The sequence below is a fragment of the Urocampus carinirostris genome, chromosome 1, assembly GCF_059441175.1.
Source record: "Urocampus carinirostris isolate Australia breed hairy pipefish chromosome 1, RoL_Ucar_1.0, whole genome shotgun sequence".
Taxonomy (NCBI): Eukaryota; Metazoa; Chordata; class Actinopteri; order Syngnathiformes; family Syngnathidae; genus Urocampus; species Urocampus carinirostris.
Genome location: NC_142349.1, coordinates 36661987 through 36681622, shown reverse-complemented (window position 1 = coordinate 36681622; position 19636 = coordinate 36661987). Strand labels below are relative to the sequence as shown.

Below are 19636 nucleotides of genomic sequence, written 5' to 3'. Positions count from 1 at the left end.
TATCTGGAGAGTGGAGCAAATCTATTTTGATTGAGTTTGTTGAAGGTTGTCACAAACTCAAACCAAACTGAAGCCTGAAACTGTGGTGTCGCCACCACAATCATTACTTTAATAGGTCAATTAAACCTAGGAACTTAACAAAATGTGAACCCAAAGTTGAATACAAGTTAAAATAGCGGCGAAAAAAAATGGAATGACTACTTTTCGAACGCAATTTCATAGAAACACGGGTGACTTTAAGTAAAGTAAAGAAGGTAAAGAATGGGAACGGATGAAAACTGATTCAAAATGTACCAGTGGACGTATGGAACTTTTCTTTACAAAGCTTAAAAATCACAAACAATCTGACTGGTACAAAAAGACAAGGTAAAGCAAATTCCAAAATACAGCCATCTTGTACATGCGGCACAATACATGACATCATTGATGTCAGCGGCTTGACACAAACAAACCTGTGGTGGTTTATTTCTCAGAGTGAAAATATCATTCTGTTCTGTTGCTGCTTTCTAAACCAGAAAAATGTACAATGAAAGTGCAACTAAAGTCAACTGGCAACATCCTCAGCCTGCCCGTGCCGGTCGGACTGTTCTCTCCTTCACTTGGCAACTTGAGCACAATGTCGTTTCCAACTCTGTTCACAAATGTTCAAATGGCTTGAAAAGCAAATACCCATTGTAGATTTTTTTTGTTAAAAAATATAAATATCTTGCATAAAAAAATATTAATGGGAATTGTCTTTCTTTTCTTTGAGTACAAATAGGTTCTTGGCAAAATGCTGTCAGTCAAGTAATTACAACCGACGGGTACAAGTTTGGCGCTACATGGATGGGTTCTAGAGGCGTCAATCTTTCTCCAGATGGAGAGTCCGAAGCGTTTTTGGTTGTCTCGTCACATGGCCAGGCAGTCCTCACTGACCCTTTCCAACCAAGAAAATCAACAAGAGATATTCCGACTCCTCAGTTCTCCTGCGTCGCGGTAGGTTCCACTTCGCTTTGGGCAAAAGGTTCCGTCTCTATCTTCAACCGCTTGGCTGGCCTGTCATGCGTGACGGCCGTGTCTCTGTGGTCTGTGGGAGCTTCTAGAGATCCGTTTTGCTCGTGTGTGGGTGAGCTGGGATGGCTGCATCCATTGGAGTGGTTGTCTGATGCGGAAAGCGCACCGTCGCCAGAGGGACCGTTGGACTGAACAGGCTCAGGTTTCGCTTGGTTTATTGGGACAATATGGGTTCCGTCTCCAACATGACTTGAAATGTGGCCTGCAATACCTGTTCCAAAAGAACACACATTTCAGATGAATTAGATTTTATCATAGCAGATACTTAAAAGCACAAGGAAGAATAAAAAATATGAAGATTCAAAATGCACCATTTTACTTCTCAATTTTTTGCCCAGCGGTTTTACGGTACTTGTAGCAATAAGATGGCAGACAATAATGTCTGCTTGTTTTAGGTGAGGATATTATGCAAAATAAATTCTAATTTATTACTTAGAAGTATTTTTAAAAATGCACATTTTTATAGCTAATTATTTGTCAAGTAAACTGGACAATTTCCCTGGACAGCCACCCTGTCGTGCATCTGTAGATTTCAGCCCTTTAATATGTGTGGTATTAATGTCTTTAGCAATTTCTTCCTGTATGCATTGAATCTTCTTAGTAAAGAAGACCATTAAGTCATGAGCAGAGTGCGTCAAACTATCTGCGATAGTCTGTTGCATTGTAAGCAATGCTACAGTGTCAAAAAGGACTTTGGGATTGTTTTTTTGAGACGCAATCACCTTCGAAAGGTAGGCCGATTTTGCAGAGGCAAGGGCCGCTTTATACTTTAACAAGCTGTCACACCAGGTTTGATGGAAAACCTCAAGCTTGGTAGCGCGCCATTTTCTTTCCAATTTCCTGCATTCTTGTTTAAGGGTTCTAGTTTCATCAGTAAACCAAGGCGTGCGTCTTTTAGGACGTGAATTAAGCTTTATGGGCGCTATTGAATCCAGGACACTAGTCAGGGTAGTATTGAACTCATTCATGAGTGAGTCAATCGAGCCATTGTATGAAGGAAAGGACGCAACTGCTCCAGGAAGGAGTTCAAAGAGCTCAGAAACTGTGCCAGTGCTTATATTGAGTCCGCTAAATCCTTCAGCTTTTTTAGCACTACATTTAGCTAGCACCTGAAATGTAACAAAATAATGATCCGAGATAACGGTAGTACACTGTAACACCATAATGTTTGAGGTTAAAACTCCTCAAGTCAGAACCAAGTCTAGCGTGTTTCCATCTTTATGGGTTGGCAAATCAACCAGTTAATTAAAACCAAATGCATCAATTAGAGACCTAAACGCAATAGTAAGTGAACTGAGTGGGGAGTTCATATGAATGTTAAAGTCCCCCATAATTATAATTTTGTCTGCATAGGTTACTAGTTCAGACAAAAGTTCAGCAAATTTGTACTTTTTATTCAATTCAATACAGTAATCCTTCGTTTGCAGCGGGTCTTGTGTTCCATAAACGTCCCGCAATAGTCAAAACCTGCCAAGTAGAAAACTCTTATTACCGTAAATTCCAGACTATAGAGCGCACCTGATTATAAGCCGCACCCACCACTATTTTTGGAGGAAAACCGCTTTTGTACTTAAACAAGCCGCACCTATATATAAGCCGCATGCGCCCACGTTAAAACTTGTAACACAATCACAAAACTAACCCAAACTCTACTCTGAGTCCCACGATTTTAACTGAGCATAAAGTACCCAGTTCAACAACCACAGCCGGCAGAATGAATGGAAAATGATACCAGTAGTTAATATATGATGCAGACCTGCAGAGTCCAGGTCCTGTTAAAAGTAATCCAAGGAAAAAGTGTATATTTCCAAAGGTGAGGGTGGGAAAAATATATATCCACTTTTGTCTGCCGTGTCCACAAACAATCACTTTTACCGGTCCTCACTTCCCATCATCCCCCGTATATGTTACGCCCCTTCTTTTCAATTGGTCAGTGCAAGACTTATCAGAATAAGTGTCCAAAATAAATACAAATAAATACATTACAAAAATATACAGTTGCAAATACATATTATACATGGTTACACATATTTACAAAGAAAGACTACACCGAGTTTTCAAAGCTTTAATAATAATATTATAACTTTCATCCCAAACCGTTTCTGTGAAGGGTAGCAAAACGCTACTAACAACACCTTCGCAATACAGTTAACGAGCCTGTAAAAAAAAACATGCTATTCATGTGGAAATCACGGTAAACCGTTCTCATCTCCCTCCCTATAGCTGTCGTCAAAGTTTTCCTCCTTTTAGTATGGGAAAGAGACTTTGTCATATAGACGTCGTCCCACGCTCCCTTATTCAAAAACACACTAGCAACATGCTCGCAAGGTAAAGTGAGTGCAGTAGCTGTTTTCTTCATCGGACTGTTCGATTGCGTTTAGCTTGTAAGCTGCGTCATGTGCCTTGAACTCGAGCGCCGCTGGCGGCTGTTAGAAAAATTACATAAATTGGCCGCATCACTGAATAAGCCGCAGGGTTGAACGTTTGGGAAAAAAGTAGCAGCTTATAGTCCGGAATTTACGGTACTCAAGAACAAACCCAATTTACATGCTTAAGTATTTGTTTTACAAATACAAGAATTGTACTTTAGAAACATTTTTTCATATAACTTCTGTACTGCCAAATTATAAGGTTAAAAATCTTGCCGTTTTGTTGAACAACTGTATAGATTAACCTCTAACCGTTCCTGTAAAATTCTCCTAAAATCCCAATCCTAGACATATGTGAAAGAAATTAAAAGATGTTGAACCCTTCAGAGATTGTAGTCTCTTTTTAAAGTTCACTCCCTGAAGTTTTGTACCAAACTGAAATGATCACAGCAAGTGCTACTAACATTGAGTAATCCGAGTTGGAACACACAAAAATAGAAGGTTTTTATTCGCGCCTGCCTGCAAAAGTGTAGCTTGGGCATATTAGCTGGAAAACAGCTGGGACAATAGCAATGAAGCCTTACCTGGTCCCAGGTCAAATTACAATCTGAAAAACTAAATGCTGTATTTTACACATTTGTCTAAGGAGGTGGTTCCAAAAGTGGCCTTTTGGTGGCGACCAGCTCACAGCCCTTAAAACATATTCGTGTATTTTACTTTTGACAATTAACTTCTCTTTCTAAATGTGAATATATGATTGTGCACACTTGCGCGCAATCGTGTTGCGTAAAAATGAATCGCTGTTGGCTTTGCACACATTTACCTTCGACTCCGATTTGAATACACGCTATAAATGTGTACATATTCGGGTTGGAAATTCATTGGCTAACCAATGTCAATCCACATTTGAATCGGTCACTATTTGCTTAAGATTTTTGAAGCTGAATTGGTCACGACGCTTTCAATACAGGCCCTCATATGTTGTCAAAGGCTAAGGACTGTAAAAAAAGCTTACAATCTGACAGGATTGGGGTCAAAGGCCTACGGAAGTATTTGAAATAATCTGACAACTTTATATTTAAAAGGGAGCAATGTAGCCAAACAGACGGATACAACAAAGCTCATCAAACATCGCAGAAATGTTTTAGGTGGATTTTATTTCGTCAGTCCGCATTATTGTGTATTTGAGTTTATCTTACAGTTGGACTTTCCGTGAATGTAACCACACCAGATTTACGGGAATCATATTATGAGCTGACTCCTACAAGACATTATAGGTGAGCGATAGCGGCTATATAGTTTTTGGGTATTTAGTATCACACTCGTAGTGATATTTCTGTGATAAGTGTATTTTTAAATGGTCCCAAGAGTTCAAGCTTTCCAATGATATGTGGCAACGTTCTGACGGCCCGTCGGCACGTTAAAGGGTTGAGGAAACTATCCACTTTACATAATATTTTGCCAACATCATGTCGACGTTATGGAAAACTGCATTTACCTTCCAGTTCTGTTTTACAGAAACTATGTATTTTTCTATTATCAAGCATTTTTGAACAGCACTAAAGAGCCACTAGGGAGCGCCAGGGAACAAACTAAGGCGCGCCAAAGACCAGCGTGCGGCTCCAAAACGAGTTTAGCAGGTGTAAAAGCCCAACTTTGCCCATTGAAAACATATTCCTTATTTTAACCAACGCAGAACAAAATGCACAATGAAAACCTGCTAAGTAACGAAACTACAATAACAGCAACACAGCAAGGGATTACTATATTTCATACATTGCCCCCAAAAAACATTTAATATGTGAGTTGCTAATTTTCGGTTCTAATAAAAGGTGGATGTATTTCAAGCCAGTTTTTCAATATGGTATGAGTTACTACAGCTAAGAACAATATTTTACTTCATCTGTATTCGCATAACACACATTGTTTCTTTTAACGTTCATACAAAACTAACAGACTTTAAGTCAATAAATATGAGCGCAACACTCATTCCTATTAGCAAAAAAATAGTGGTAGCTTAATACTTCATGTGTATTTTGTTTCCACAATTGTTTCTCAAAATCGGATTATTTGTTTAATAATTGAATCAACTGTTTAAATTATGCGGTGCACACTATTGTTTAGTGCGTGTCCTGTCAAATAATCTAAAGCAGCGATTTTGAATTATCACTGCAAACTGCAAGTGCTACTAACGTGCTACTGCAGAATATACAGTTCTGGAAATTTGTTGCGGCACATTTTTTTCCTCTAACGTGTACTTTTTTCAAACATTTAGTAACATTTCTATTTAAAAAAAAACTTGTGGCACTCTGTTGTCCAAGTAAACCATAATTGCATACATAGAAAAGTAAATAATTAGATTTTTTTTCCCCAAATGAATCCCATTCCGTAAGCCCGTGACCCAAAACATCGCTTACCATTGTGACTGCTGCTGTCTTCTTTTTCTGAGTGGCTAGCGCTGCTACTGGACGTGTTAGGCGGGGGCGATGCTGCCCTGCTGGAGGCTACACTCTCCGTCTCATCCAGTAACCTGTCCATGTAGTCTCTGTGTCAAACAGCAGCGTATCGGCACGTTAGACATCTTAGAATGGCAACACCTTTTCGTGAGAGTAGTTCATTGCCGATTCCTACTCAAAGGACGAAATGCTTGTATTTAATTCTTTAGAATTTGTTGCAAACTGACACCCCCCCCTCTCCCTGTCCCAAAAAACCCTGATTTACTAGTAACATAACCAGATCGAAATGTGTCTACTTTTTTCTCACTGTACTGTAATGCTTTTATTCTATTATTGACAAAAATGGAACAAAAAACACTCACGTGACACCTGGATGTAGGTTGTATTTTCTTTTCCCAAGTCTGGTTTGCTGTGCAAAGAAATCATAACGCTCAGACTTCTTCCACATGTAATAAAAGGCCACACATTCTCCTACAGACCTAGTTCTCACCTGAACAAACAAAAAAGGTCTCGTCATCAATGGACGCATGAGCAAGATAGCACAACACAGAAAGGGGAGGAACAAAAAATATTTAAATTGTAATATTTATGCTATGCTTAGTATATATTTATATTTAATGTGAAGATCTGATAAAACTATAAATGTTGACTTCAGCCTTTACACTCCAGCCTATATTGTTTAAAGAATTGGTAATTGAAAATAGTGCAAGAAGTTCATGTTTTGATTCATTTGTACAGTGGTAATTCTACTTACGAAATTCTGAAAATCAAATTTTGAGAGAAGAGATGCATTTAATTACATGTAGTAATCCCTCATTTTTTGCCGAGTTTGTGTTCCAAAAAAAACGACCTGAAGTAGTCAAAACTGACAAAATAGCAACCCCCCCTTTTTAAACAATTATACAGCTCTGCGCCTAGGCGGATGGTGCGATGTTGTCGGTTCTGTGGGTGTCTGAGACAACTCTGAAAGCACGCATGGACCCACCTGAAGCGCTGTCTAATTCAGTGTTTTTCGACCTTTTTTGAGCCAGGGCATGTTTTTTTACATAGGAAAAATTTTGCAGCACACCACTAACCATCCATCATCTGTACCGCTTATCCTCAGTAGGGTCGTGGGGGTGCTGGAGCCCATCCCAGCTATCTTTGGGCAGTGGACACCCTGAACTGGTTGCCAGCCAGTCGCAGGGCACACAGGGACAGACAATTCGCTCGCTCGTTCCCACCTAGGGACAATTTGGACCAATCAATTAACCTGAAATGCATGTTTTTGGAATGTGGGAGGAAACCGGAGTGCTCTTAGGAAACCCACGCAAGCACGAGGAGAACATGCAAACTCCACACAGGAGGTTCGATCTCATGACCTCAGAACTGTTCCGCTCACGCGCTAACCACTGCGCCGCCGTGCTGCCACCACTAACCAAATATGTTATAAAATGACACTGAACAGTACGTTTCATTACAATATAATTTATAATACTCCCAGTTTTTCCCACACAGACACTTGACAATGACATAATATTTGCAGAAAATGATTCATAAATGTTTTATAGAATATTACATTTTAAAAATTGACATTGAATAATTTCTCACTGCACACTAGTGTGTTGCGGCACAGTGGTTGAAAATCACTGGTCTAATGAATGCAATGTCATTTCTGTGAAGGGCTCTGAATGTCAAAGTGAGAAAATTCAATGAAGCGCAGGTAAACGGTGGGAATAAATGACCGTTGGCCAACTAGAAAGCAGAACACAATGCCAAGTGAAAATCTGAAGCAGCGAAACTGCAAAAAGTCAACTGCCAAAAAGCAAGGGATTACTGTAAAAATTGATTATCTTTTGCATAGGCGCTTAAAATTATTAAATAATAGTTGCAATTTGTATATTATACACTCATGGATACAATTTGTTTATGTTTGTGGCTGCTGCACAACATTGGGAAGCAAAAGAGTAATAACCTTGTGGCGTGACACGAAATGAAAGAAGGCAGGACAAGAGAACAATTCGCCGTCCTAGCCAATGAGATGCCAGGATCGTTCAGCTACTTTCAAAATATAGCAGCCGACAGATATGTAGCAGTAGGTGCAAAATTTTGACTTTGTTCAACTTGGTAACCTTGAATTTTTTTTACTTACATAGATGCAACATTTAAGGTATTTTGTTGCCTGGAAATGTTAGTATTTTAAAAGAATCTGTTAGGGCTCCTTAATGTGAGCAGAAAGGTGAAAAATTACCTTGTTGGCCTGTATTAAATGAAAATCTTTCCCATAGGATTTTAATCCTTGTTCAAAATTTCGACATTCCTCTTCTGTCCAGACAGAAAGCTCCTCTGAAAAGACAACAGTACCAACTCTTCAAAATTTAGCCAAATTTTTAAACTCGCTTAAAGGGGAGGGTTTACCTCTGGCTGCTTTGACATTAAATCGAAGTCTCCTTAAAGCTTCCTCTGTGTCAAAGTCACATTTCACTAGTTCGTATAATGCCTGGGGGAGAAACGATTTTTAGTTACTGAATCACAGTGATGTTTGTCCGGCTGCCTTTGTCGCAGATCTCTCACCTGCTCATTGTCCTTGATATGGGATCCTTCTGGTATGGCGTCGACACCCTTCTCTTCTCCCGTACGTCTAGATGCCTCGACCAAGAACGCCACCACTTTGTTTTCAGGTAGACATTTGGGGTTCCACAACAGTTGGTCGTCATTTTCATAAACTACATCAGGAAGAAGGGATTCAGTTTTGCCGCAGTCCAATCACGTGGACTCATTCCTGGTTGTCATTTTTACCTTTTTCATTGTCTTTATATCTACATAAGCCAACGGGGGTTTCCGCCTGATACATAGACCCCACCATGATCTCCTGTTGGATTTGAAGAGAATTGTGGATAAGTGGTGAACAAGATAGCCCTCAATGACTCCGAATTTGATTAACTTTAAATATCGATAGCACATCGAATGTTTCAAAATACCTTTTTCCAATCTTCCGATGGAACATAATCCTCATCTTCATCTGACTCCTCTTCTGCATCGTTGTGACCTGGCACAGGTTATATTTGATTACATACACCGATAAATAAAAGCAAGCAGTTCATCTGAAGAGCAGGCGATAAGCAGGTACATACTTTCAAAGTACTTGTGTTTTTGCGGGCGTATAAGTTCTGATGTGCCGAGGCCCCGAACCGAGCGCGTGCGTCCCTCTGTCGTCTCTGCGGCCTCGTCGTCTAGTACTGTCGAGTGCTTTTCAACGTTATTCTTGGAAAAAAATTGCAATCCGTTAATTTTAACGTCATTGTCAAATAGGGGTCAAACCAACAACCTCCAGGTTGGGAGACAGCCAATCTTTCACTGAGCTTTGATGGATTATTTTTAACCACATGTAATTACTGATAAAACACCTTTCTTTAAATAGCAACCGCAAAGAATGGTTACCGTATTTTCACGACCATGAAGCGCACATAGAAGGCTAAGCTATTCTTCAAATTGTGTGACACGTCCTATCGTGGTCACAGGTTCGGGCCCTTGCTGAGTCATACCTAAGACTTAAGTTTTTGAGTGAAATCTGGTGTTTTTTGTGAGATCGTTCACATTTTCAACTAAATGCGACTTCTATGCGTCTCCATGTCCAACGCCACCATGTCCTGCTTGCACAGAAGAGGATAAGTGACATCACAACGCATTCACAAAGTATTCTGGATCCTAATGCCGTAGGATATCTAGCAATTTGATTTATTGATTTACCGGAGCCTGGAGAGAATTGTCCCACAAATTATTAAGTAAATCCAAAACCTCACTTTCCCTTCATTGAATGCTCTCCCGTGTTTTCATATGCAACAGCGAGTTGATTTCTACGCCGCGCGAAAGAAAAGCTGCAAGAGAATTGAAACTTAATAAATCGGAAGTTCACAAGCGGAGGAAGCTTAAAAACGACCCCGACAAATTTTTATCTGTGTTTTACTTCGTAATCAATACTTAAATACACCAAACTTAGTTTTGCTACCGCTGTGTTTTTAAATACGCACACTTGTATGCTTGTCTGTGTTGTGCCGAAAAATGACAACCCCCTTGCACAAAACGTTCCCCCTCGCGCAAATCTTCGTACCTAATTTTGGGGGGAAAGCACAGCGCATTTGCACCTTGCATGCAAAAGGGCAAACATTTCATTCAAGCGGAAGACACCCGCGCCCTATCGTGTTGGTGTGCACTCTGTAGTGTTTGCTACAGAAATAGAACAAGTTACGGCGTCTGTGCCCTTTCACACGGTTGCACTATGGTCATGGAAATACGGTAACCCTGTATTTAAAGCTACTCCAAAAGCATTAACATACCTCATTTCTTTTTAGCTCGCCCGTGCCCCTGCTGCTTTCATCATTGTCGAGGTCATCATCCTCTTCCTCATCTTCATCCTCTTCTTCATCCTCTTCTTCCTCATCTGGGGGCGAAGCGCCCCCATAACCATAAAGGCTCAGGAGCTCGTGAATGGGCATGTCTCCTTCCTAACAAGAAAGGGAGATGGGAAGCTTTAGTATATACCAGAAGGGAGTGTTCCAATCAGGGTATGAATATTAGAAAACAAAGAAAACATTACTGAAAAATCAAACTGTGCTTTATCTAGCTTTGGGACATGATTATGCCAGAAAAAGTATCAGAGATGAGCTACAACACGTGTGCTTCCTAATTCCGATTTATCACCAACATGAAGCAATGAGGTGGGATGCTTGCATCGTAAAAAGCTATTTTGAGGTTCACCAGAACGTTTATAATATGGCGCTAGAGGTAAGATCAGGACTAAAAAAAATCCAGCCCGACCTGACCTGACCCAACTAACTTGATTGACACGACCGCGCCCGACGGAAATCCAAAATTTAATATTTTTGTTGGGCTGCCACCGGACCAATTAACTAGATTTTGCAGGACCGAGCAGAAAACAACCTAAAAAATTCATTCAGACTCGGGGATGTATAAGTTTCGATACGCTTCCTTATAAAAAATAAATGGCCTTTAAATTTCTAGTATCCCTTCATCCCTTTGCATATTTGGGCAGAAAAAAAACTATGATGTCTTAAGGTTAAAATAATGTACCGACACATTTTTATGAGCATTTTGACAATGAAACAACGCTGGGAGAGGCCAGACGTCGAGAGCGAAAGAGAGATGTGGATGCGCACTTGCCTAAATACTCATATAAATACTGCAGCCAACTAAGATTTAGATTTGTGCAGCTCAAATAAATGAGAAAAGATATATGAAATTGTTATTTCTATTGTCTGAAAATTTGAAAACCCAAGGAAATGATCGAAGAGCAAAAGCACTGACTAGATATTAAATATTAAATAACATTCTAACTTACCGGTGCGTGAATGGCTTTACAGAATACCCGTTTAAAAAATTATATATATTTTTTTTACTTCTCACCGCTTCATTTCGGCAGTTACAAAATAGATGCACTCTAAATTGTGGAGAAGGAGAATATAAATTAAATAAATTTGTTTTTTCCCATTGGTAATATGAGGGGAATTTTTTAAGGTCACCCGTTATGTTGACGGGTTCACTTCAGGTTGAAATTAAATAGTGCCATTACCCACAGCAGCTATACGTCCTTAAGAGGGAGGGACAGAGAGACAATGAAGAACAGCAGCAAAGTGGTGAATTAGAAAAGACAGCTGCCAGCAACTCAGCAAGAGAAAAAATAAATAAAAATAAGACAGCTAGAAAGAATCAGTTGACAATTTTGAAATTGCTCAATCTCAATGTATAAAGAGTATGATTTTTTTATGACTAATGATTATGAAGTTGAACCAAGTGTTATTTACTAACAAAGTGGGTCATTTTAGTCTAGGTAGCTACAAATAAGTATTGGGCAAAAGATTCCTATTATAAATTTTACAAAATTAAAATTACAATCTCAATTTAACTATGATTCTTTTTAATTCATGTTTTTCAACTGATTTACTAATTTCCGACAATTTTCCAAGTTGAACAAAAAGACAACAGCAACGGAATATGAAGCCATCAAAGCCCTCCCATCAGGTTATTTGATCTGTGCAAAAACTTGAAAAAAAATTATCAAATGTCTATGGAGTTTAACAATAATACACAAATTGAATGAAAGCATACATTGCCTTAAACCTACCAAGGGGCTCCTTTTATATGCTTACCCTCTCTTTGCAGGTTTCAAATGTCACAACAGCTATTGGTAATAATTGTACTAATAGTAATAATAATAATTAAGAAGAATATAAGTACATTGTAATTATAGGCACCTGCATTTTCATAATAACCTGTTTTTACTACATCTGATTCCACACTGTCTATTTGAAGACAAGACTGACAAGTTACCCAACTCCCATGAAATTTGCAACGAGCCAGATAGCGATCCATAGGCTACTACAAATAATAGATTCACAGATGTCGTTCGCTAAATAGAACTTTGCGTGCCGTGCCTATCAACCAGTAATTAAAAACGATTATATTTAGAAACTTAGTCCCTCTATTTAAACTTCGCAAGTGGTTGAAAAAGGCTTTGGTATCCACTCAGTTCAATTAAATGTTGTAGAAATTATGAAATCAGTGTAAAAACGCTGTGCATGTTCATTTACTGTATGTAAACACACTGGCCATAGGGCGTTGAGCTTTAGAATGAAAGTAAATACACTATGGAACCCAAATAAAAGGAAAAAAAGAGAATGACCAAATCACTAATTGAAACACAACAAAATAGAGCGAGCCACTAAAATAATACATGTTGGATTTGTGTTAAAACACATGTTAAGTCATCAATCTTGTCTGAACATTCTCAGTATGTTCCAAGTTAATAAATAAAATCGAGATTTTATTTTCGAGCCATTTTGCCCAGCTCTATTTGCTTGCAAAATTTGGCTAAACTGAAATGCTTCGATAAAGTCTTCCAATCATCAAAAAGAGCTTACTCGTGCGAGATCGTCAATTTCATTAGCGTTGGTTTCATCAGCAGTCTCCAACATTTCTTCTTCTTCCAACGTGCGTTCATCATCAAAGTCATGAACAAGCATGTCCGCTGACGGGTCGAAGTCATGGTCAGTGGAACCCGCTGAGCCCCCTACACAGCCGACAAAAAACATATTTCTTAGCAAACGAGACAATTCATCTGACAATAGACAACAGGTTTTGCTCTTACAAGAAAAATTATGGGATGTTCCAGGTAAATGTGAAGTTAAGTTTAAGTTCCTCAACTACTGTTCCACTGCACATTAGCGTGTCATGGGGCCTTTGCCGGGCGTGCCGCAGGAAATGGAAATATCATGTAATTGGTGACAACAAATCGATAATTATTTGGCCAGAACATGATCAAGTACTGTGCTGTTTTTCAGTGATAATTTCAGTAACAATCATTTTTTTCTATATCGGTATATGTTCTGTCAGGTAATAAATAGCATGAAATACTGTTAGTGCTGCATGTTTAATGTTTGAGCATCTACACATTTAAACAAATCTAAAATGCCCAAACTGAAATGGTTATTGTTAGCTATTATTTCTTTTTCTCTTAAGGTTGATAACCAAGTGGAGGCCTTACAAAAAATTGTCATCTCGTGTTGAAATGGGATATTGCAACACAAATGTTTTGTTATAAAGTTTATTGAAATGCGAGTCAGACTAGTCAGTAATACCCCTCACCAGTTGAACCGCTCTGATATAGACAAACCAAAAACAAAACTAGTACCACTTTATTAACAAATAAGAAATATCTGTAGACCTTATATGTCAAATTTTGGAATGTAGGACTGAGCCATACATGCAAACGAAGCCTAGACGGTAAAACGATAATAATAGTCATATAAGTTTTGCAAACAAAAATGTTTTCTGAAATTCAATAAACTGTAAATACACCACCAACATTCAGGAGACAAAGAAAAGTGACGAGGACCAGCCAATTATTTACCAGGAATAGCGGTAGCGTGACTCAGAGTAAAAGTGAAAGGACAACAACACAGTCAAAATGAGAAATAAGGAGACAAAGGATACTACCCAGCATACCCACTCAAAGCATGCTTTAAGAGGAGAGGCCCCACATCTTCAGTTGTTTGGAGGTATTTTGGCTACTTAGTCTGATTTTTTTTTTAAAACAGAGCAACGACGTGCACTGCAAACTTGGCCAACATGTGTATACCAAGACGGGCAACACAAAAACGAATTTAACCAACCAGAGTTTTGAGCCTAAGCAGCAACAAATGGCTGGCTAGCAAGGCGCCCCCTGTGTATCCTTGCAACCAGCTCCCCCCCCCTTCTCAGAAGGTTGTCAGTACAGGTAGAAACATCGTGACCTAACACAAAGCAGCATTACAACCTTTAGCTTTTCTTTTCCGTTTAATTGTAACATTTCTTTATTTTATTTATTCGTTTTGTTTACATTGTAAGAAAATTTAAGACTTAATGCACAAATGGTTTTAACATGTTGGTAAGTGTAAATAAAAATTAGTTTGTGTATCCGTGGATATTTAATATTTTCAGATTGCAGGTGTACCTCAGATTATGTCAACTGTTTTACGTTTTATGTAAACAAAATCAAAAGATAACAAAATGAGGTAATGTTGCTCATATTTGTGAAATGCCGTGTGGTATGTTGTCAGCACCTGTCTTTGTTCTGACGTTACAGATTGGTTAAAACAGCAAAACTCTTTTCAACTTTCACTCAGGAAAAAAAAATGACGGTTAAAAAAGAAATAAAAAGATGTGATAACTCAACTAATAAGAAATGTTTTATCGCGATAACATTTTTTTTCATATCGCTCAGGCTAAATGGAAATCCTACAGGACTGTCTCAGAAAATGAGTTTTATTATTTTGTAATGCAGTTAAAAAAGAACCCAAAAAAATATCATACATTCTTGGTTTGTTACAAATCAACTGAAATGTTGCAAGCTTTTTATTTTAATATTGCTGATTGTGTCAACAAAAACTCAAAATTTCCAACCTCAGAATTTTCAAACGTATTGAAAAAGTGTAAGGGCGGCACCGCGGCTGACAAGTTAGCGCGTCTGCGGCACAGATAAAATGAAATGAGATCTGAGGTCATGTGATCCAGCTACCAGCCTTCCTGAGTGGAGTTTGCATTTGCATGTTTACCTGCGTGGGTTTCCTCCCAAATTCTAAAAAAACATGCATGTCCGGCTAATTGGCTGGTCCAAGTTGTCCCTAGGTGTAAATGAGCGAGTGAGTTGTCTCTGTGTGCCCTGCGGCTAGCTGGCAATCCGTTCAGGGTGTTTCCTGCCCACTGCCCGAAAATAGCTAGCATGGGCTTCAGCACCCCCGCAACCCTACTGAAGATAAGCGGTGCAAATAATGGATGGCAATGTTTCGTTGATTTGTAATAAATTCAGAATTTAAGACCTTTTTTAAAATTGCATTACAGAAAATACATTTTACATGTGTGTATATTTGGCTTTTTCACGTTCAAATTTTCTGAGCCAGTCCTGTAAATTAAGTCAATAGGCCAAGGTGAGGATTTGGATATTTTACAAATGCAGTGTTTAAATTGTTAAAACTATTTCTGAATGGTCAACCACTAAAATTAATACATTCAGGAACAACAAAACCTAAACCAGTGTTTCTCATCCTTTTCGGAGCCAAGTCAAGTCCTGTTTATTTGTATAGCCCTTAATCACAAGGAGACTCAAAGGGCTGCACAGACCATAGATTATTGCAAACTACAAACTGTTATTCCAATATTAAAATTATTTAATATTATTATAAAATCAAATGTTCTAATTAATCAGGTGTATTGATTTTAGAAAAATGAGAAAACTACATGGAAAATGACTCAAAGTCAAAAATGTAGTTACATTTAGGATAAGAAAATGGATCGGTCAATGGACGGTGAGTAATCCATAACAAAGTCTCGGATTCAAAAAGGTTGGTGGCCAGTGTCATTTTGCCTTTTTTTTTTTAATTTATTGCTTGTATCGTTTACTCTTGTTTTAACATTCATCCATTATCTCCACCACTTATCCTCAGTAGGTTCTCAGGGGTGCTGGAGCCCATCCCAGCCATCATCGGGCAGTGGGCAGGGGACACCCTGGACTGGTTGTCAGCCAATCGCAGGAGACACAGAGACAAACAATTCGCTAATTATTGTTGAAAAAAAAAATTTCGGCAATAAATTTAATGTTCTTTTTTTGTCAGCATGTTGCATAAATTTAAAGTATACATTTTATTATTATTTGTGGTCATCGTGGATATGGATGTATTGCAAATTATGATTTTTGGTTAACAATTTTGATGTAATTTGTGATTTTACTATATATATTTAACCTATGTTTCAAGTTTTACTATATGTATAATAATAATAATAATTTCCTTTGTATTGTCATTCTTTGTAACAATGTACACAGAACGAAATGTCGATACACCTGACCCGTTGTAGCGAGCCGATGCAGCCGCAGCCAACAGAGGGCGCCGCCATTTTTACCAAAGTCTTAGGTATGACTCGGCCGAGGCGCGAACCAGCGACCTCCCAGTCTCAAAGCGGGCGCCCTACCATCTAGGCTACTGAGCTGGTATGTATGTAATAATAATAAACAAAAACATTTGCAAGGGAAGATTTTTTTTTTTACTAAATTCTAAATATTTTCAGTCTTTTTTTATTGGCAAACAGCTTAATCACCTCGAATAGGTTATTAGATATATTTCTCTTTACTACCCCATGGGTAGATAATTACAGGGTTCAGATTTAAGCACTTTTTAAGGACCGTTAAAATAAGAAATCATGGTTAGTATTTTGCAGATCAAAAAGATATATCTGCGATTTACAAATGAGATTTTTAATCTTCCATGTGCATTTATCAAGGCATGGTTTTTAGGTCTTGAGTAAATTGCGAATATATTTGTGGAACCGAACAATTGTGCGTAAATATTTTTGAGACAAATCTCTCCCCATATACTAGGTGTTGGCGGTAATACATTTTCAGTTGCATAAAGATATTCCAATTTACCCATACAAAATGCTACCTTGGCTTATAATAAATGTCCAAAATTTATATGTAATTCTTGCACCAAAACCAGTTTCATACTGCCCTGTTTGGATGTAGCATGCACCTATCCTCTTGGACAAGACCCATAGGGGATGATGACACGTTTTATACAATGCCATACAAACTAATGTCAACTGCCGTTTATCACAGGGGAAGCAATACAACGGCAAAGCCGAGCCACCAGAGAGCAGTGTCATTTTTATACAGACTTGCTGTGGCACATGGCAACATTTATTCACAAACACTTCACCCAGAATTTAAGCTTCAAAAATAAGGATTTTAGGTACTTGTGCAACCGTATTTAGTACATAAAAAGAAAAAAAAAATTTCTACTGACTCGTACCGATGTAAATAAATATTAGTTACTCAGCTGGAAGAAGGCAACGATACTGGCAATAACATGTTTTTTTGCAAAGATTAATGAACAATTTCCTGCGCCACAATAAACAAGGTCTCACGGCATAGTGGCGTGCCCCCGGCACAATGGTTGAAAAGCAGTGACCTAAACCATCCCTCATGTTAAATACAGATGAGGTAACGCGACAATTAGCTTTACATACCTTGACTCGAATTCCCAAGAGAGGACTGCAAGAAAACAAAGCACACGTCTTGAGTAAGCATCAAGAGAAATAAGAAAAACATTCCAAAAGCGATTAATAAGCCTTCGTTTTTCGAACAACAGAGTCCATCCAAAAAGCGCGCCTGCCACTGTAGACCTCCTAGGCTTCCTGCAGGGCATTGATGTAGGACTTTATGAAATGGTCTTGAAGCAGAACCCAATTGCACTTCATCGGTAAACGGTCCAAGTGCTTTTACTCAACTAAACTCCAGTCGAAGTGAAAGTTGCACGCTAAATCTTATTTAAATAGCAAGCTAACGTTTTCACGTGAAGCTTGGTAACAAAATCACGCGAAATAAGGCAGATAAAATCGTAGCTAATTTGCACATTCAAATAACATCCCACTTGGCTTAGAAATATATATTTTAAAAATATAGCAGAAATAAATTATTTCTGAACAAAACAGTCAAGTTGCTAACGCCGCAGCTAAAGCTAGCCTAAGCCGAAGTTTACTAGACGGGCTAATATAAGAACAAATTATACCTAACATAAAAGCAAACAAGGCGCTAGCGATCTTATTTTTTGGGGGGCTTTATAAAAAATACGACGCGTCGATGCGGCTATAGGCTTTAACATAGTCATCAAATATTTCGATATTTTTCCCGATTATTTACTTCACTTTCTTACCTCCGCCATGTTTGCAATCCTGCAGGGTCACGCGAATACCCGGATGAGGAACCCCGCCCACCTGAACTCCACAACGAAGGACGCGATTACGTTGATGGTGGACGACTCATTCAGGGACTTCGGGCTCTGTTCATTATCGTCATTTTCTTGTCATAAGAGAAACAAAGACCTTCATTTGCTGTAATGGTCACACTTTACTCAAATCTTATTTCGTATTCGGAACCGTTTAGAACCTAGGTGGTACTCGCAACAAATGTGGTTCATAACACAACGTAAAATGGTATATGGCCTGGTTATTCGGGAGGTTGTGGAAGGTAGAAGCAAGAAGGGAGAGGGCCCATCTGAGCATCCCGGGTAGAGGACTTGAGGATGCTGCTTGGGAGGGTGGGATGGAATCCCACTTGAGAAGACAGAGCTGTGCCCCTGCACAATAGCATTGCCCTTTACACATTGGTTAACGGCTGTTAAAAGTGTCGATAAAAATTGTTCAAACCTCATATTGTTAGAATATGATATAATGAAATTGTGAATGTATTTAATTGCTGTTAAAAGTGTCGATAAAAACTCATATTGTTGGGATATGATATAATGAAATTGTGTGTTTGATTGCTGTTAAAAATGTCGGAAAAAAATTGTTAAAACGTCATATTGTCAGATATAACGAAATTGTGAATATGCTTAATTGCTGTTAAAATTGTCGAGAAAAAATGTTCAAACCTCACATTCTTTATTTGCTGTTAATGTCAATAAAATTGTTCAAACCAAAAAATATATGTATATATCTCATTCTCATCTCATTAGCCGTACCGCTGGGGGGGGCTGGAGCCCATCCCAGCCATCTCCGGGCAGTGGGCAGGGGACACCCTCAACTGATTGCCAGCCAATTGCAAGGCACACAGGGACATACAACTCATTCGCTCATTCACACCTAGGGACAATTTGGACGGGCCAATTCACCTGAAATGCATGTTTTTGGAACGTGGGAGGAAACCGGAGTGCCCGGAGGAAACCCACGCAAGCACGGGGAGAACATACAAACTCCGCACAGGAATATATGTATATATATATATATATATATATATATATATATATATATATATATATATATTAAATTCTCATATGAGGCCAGATAAATCCAAACCATTTCATAGATTGGTCATGACGAGTATTGTAATATTAAAATGTGTTACTGCATTTATAGTAATGATTTCAAAAGTTTCACAAGAATCTCTCCTCAATTTATTTTGTTGTTATTAATGTACTTCAACGTTATTTATATATTTGAGTGTGATTATTAACTACTCACATTGAAGCCACCCTCCTAAAACTGCTTAAGATAGCCCCTTAATAAAAGTAAACACGGAAGAGGTAAAGCCTTCATATCTTTCAGCTTATAATAATAATAATAATAATAATTTCCTTGTATTGTCATTCTGTGTAACAATGTACACAGAACGAAATGTCGATTGCACCTGACCCGTTGTAGCGAGCCGATGCAGCCGCAGCCAACAGAGGGCGC

General features: G+C 38.5%; 1 protein-coding gene across 4 annotated transcripts; it reads right to left on the bottom strand.

The window, feature by feature from the left end:
• Window positions 1-68: 68 nt before the first annotated feature.
• mier1b (mesoderm induction early response 1b, transcriptional regulator) lies at window positions 69-18232 on the bottom strand. 4 transcript variants are annotated; one of them, XM_088337592.1, is made up of 14 exons: window positions 18118-18196; window positions 17432-17456; window positions 13023-13112; window positions 12796-12944; window positions 10195-10362; window positions 8992-9121; window positions 8839-8906; window positions 8657-8729; window positions 8432-8583; window positions 8276-8357; window positions 8109-8203; window positions 6241-6368; window positions 5840-5967; window positions 69-1264 (listed from the first exon to the last, which is right to left on the bottom strand). In XM_088337592.1, the coding sequence occupies exons 4-14, from the start codon at window positions 12895-12897 to the stop codon at window positions 957-959; spliced, it is 1434 nt and encodes a 477-aa protein (XP_088193718.1). In that variant the 5' UTR covers window positions 12898-12944; window positions 13023-13112; window positions 17432-17456; window positions 18118-18196; the 3' UTR covers window positions 69-956. The 4 variants fall into 4 exon arrangements, with proteins under 4 accessions (XP_088193718.1, XP_088193710.1, XP_088193732.1 ...); XM_088337584.1 differs by lacking the exon at window positions 13023-13112 and having other exon boundaries at window positions 18118-18232; XM_088337606.1 differs by lacking the exon at window positions 13023-13112 and having other exon boundaries at window positions 6241-6287; window positions 18118-18232.
• Between the last annotated feature and the right edge of the window lie 1404 nt (window positions 18233-19636).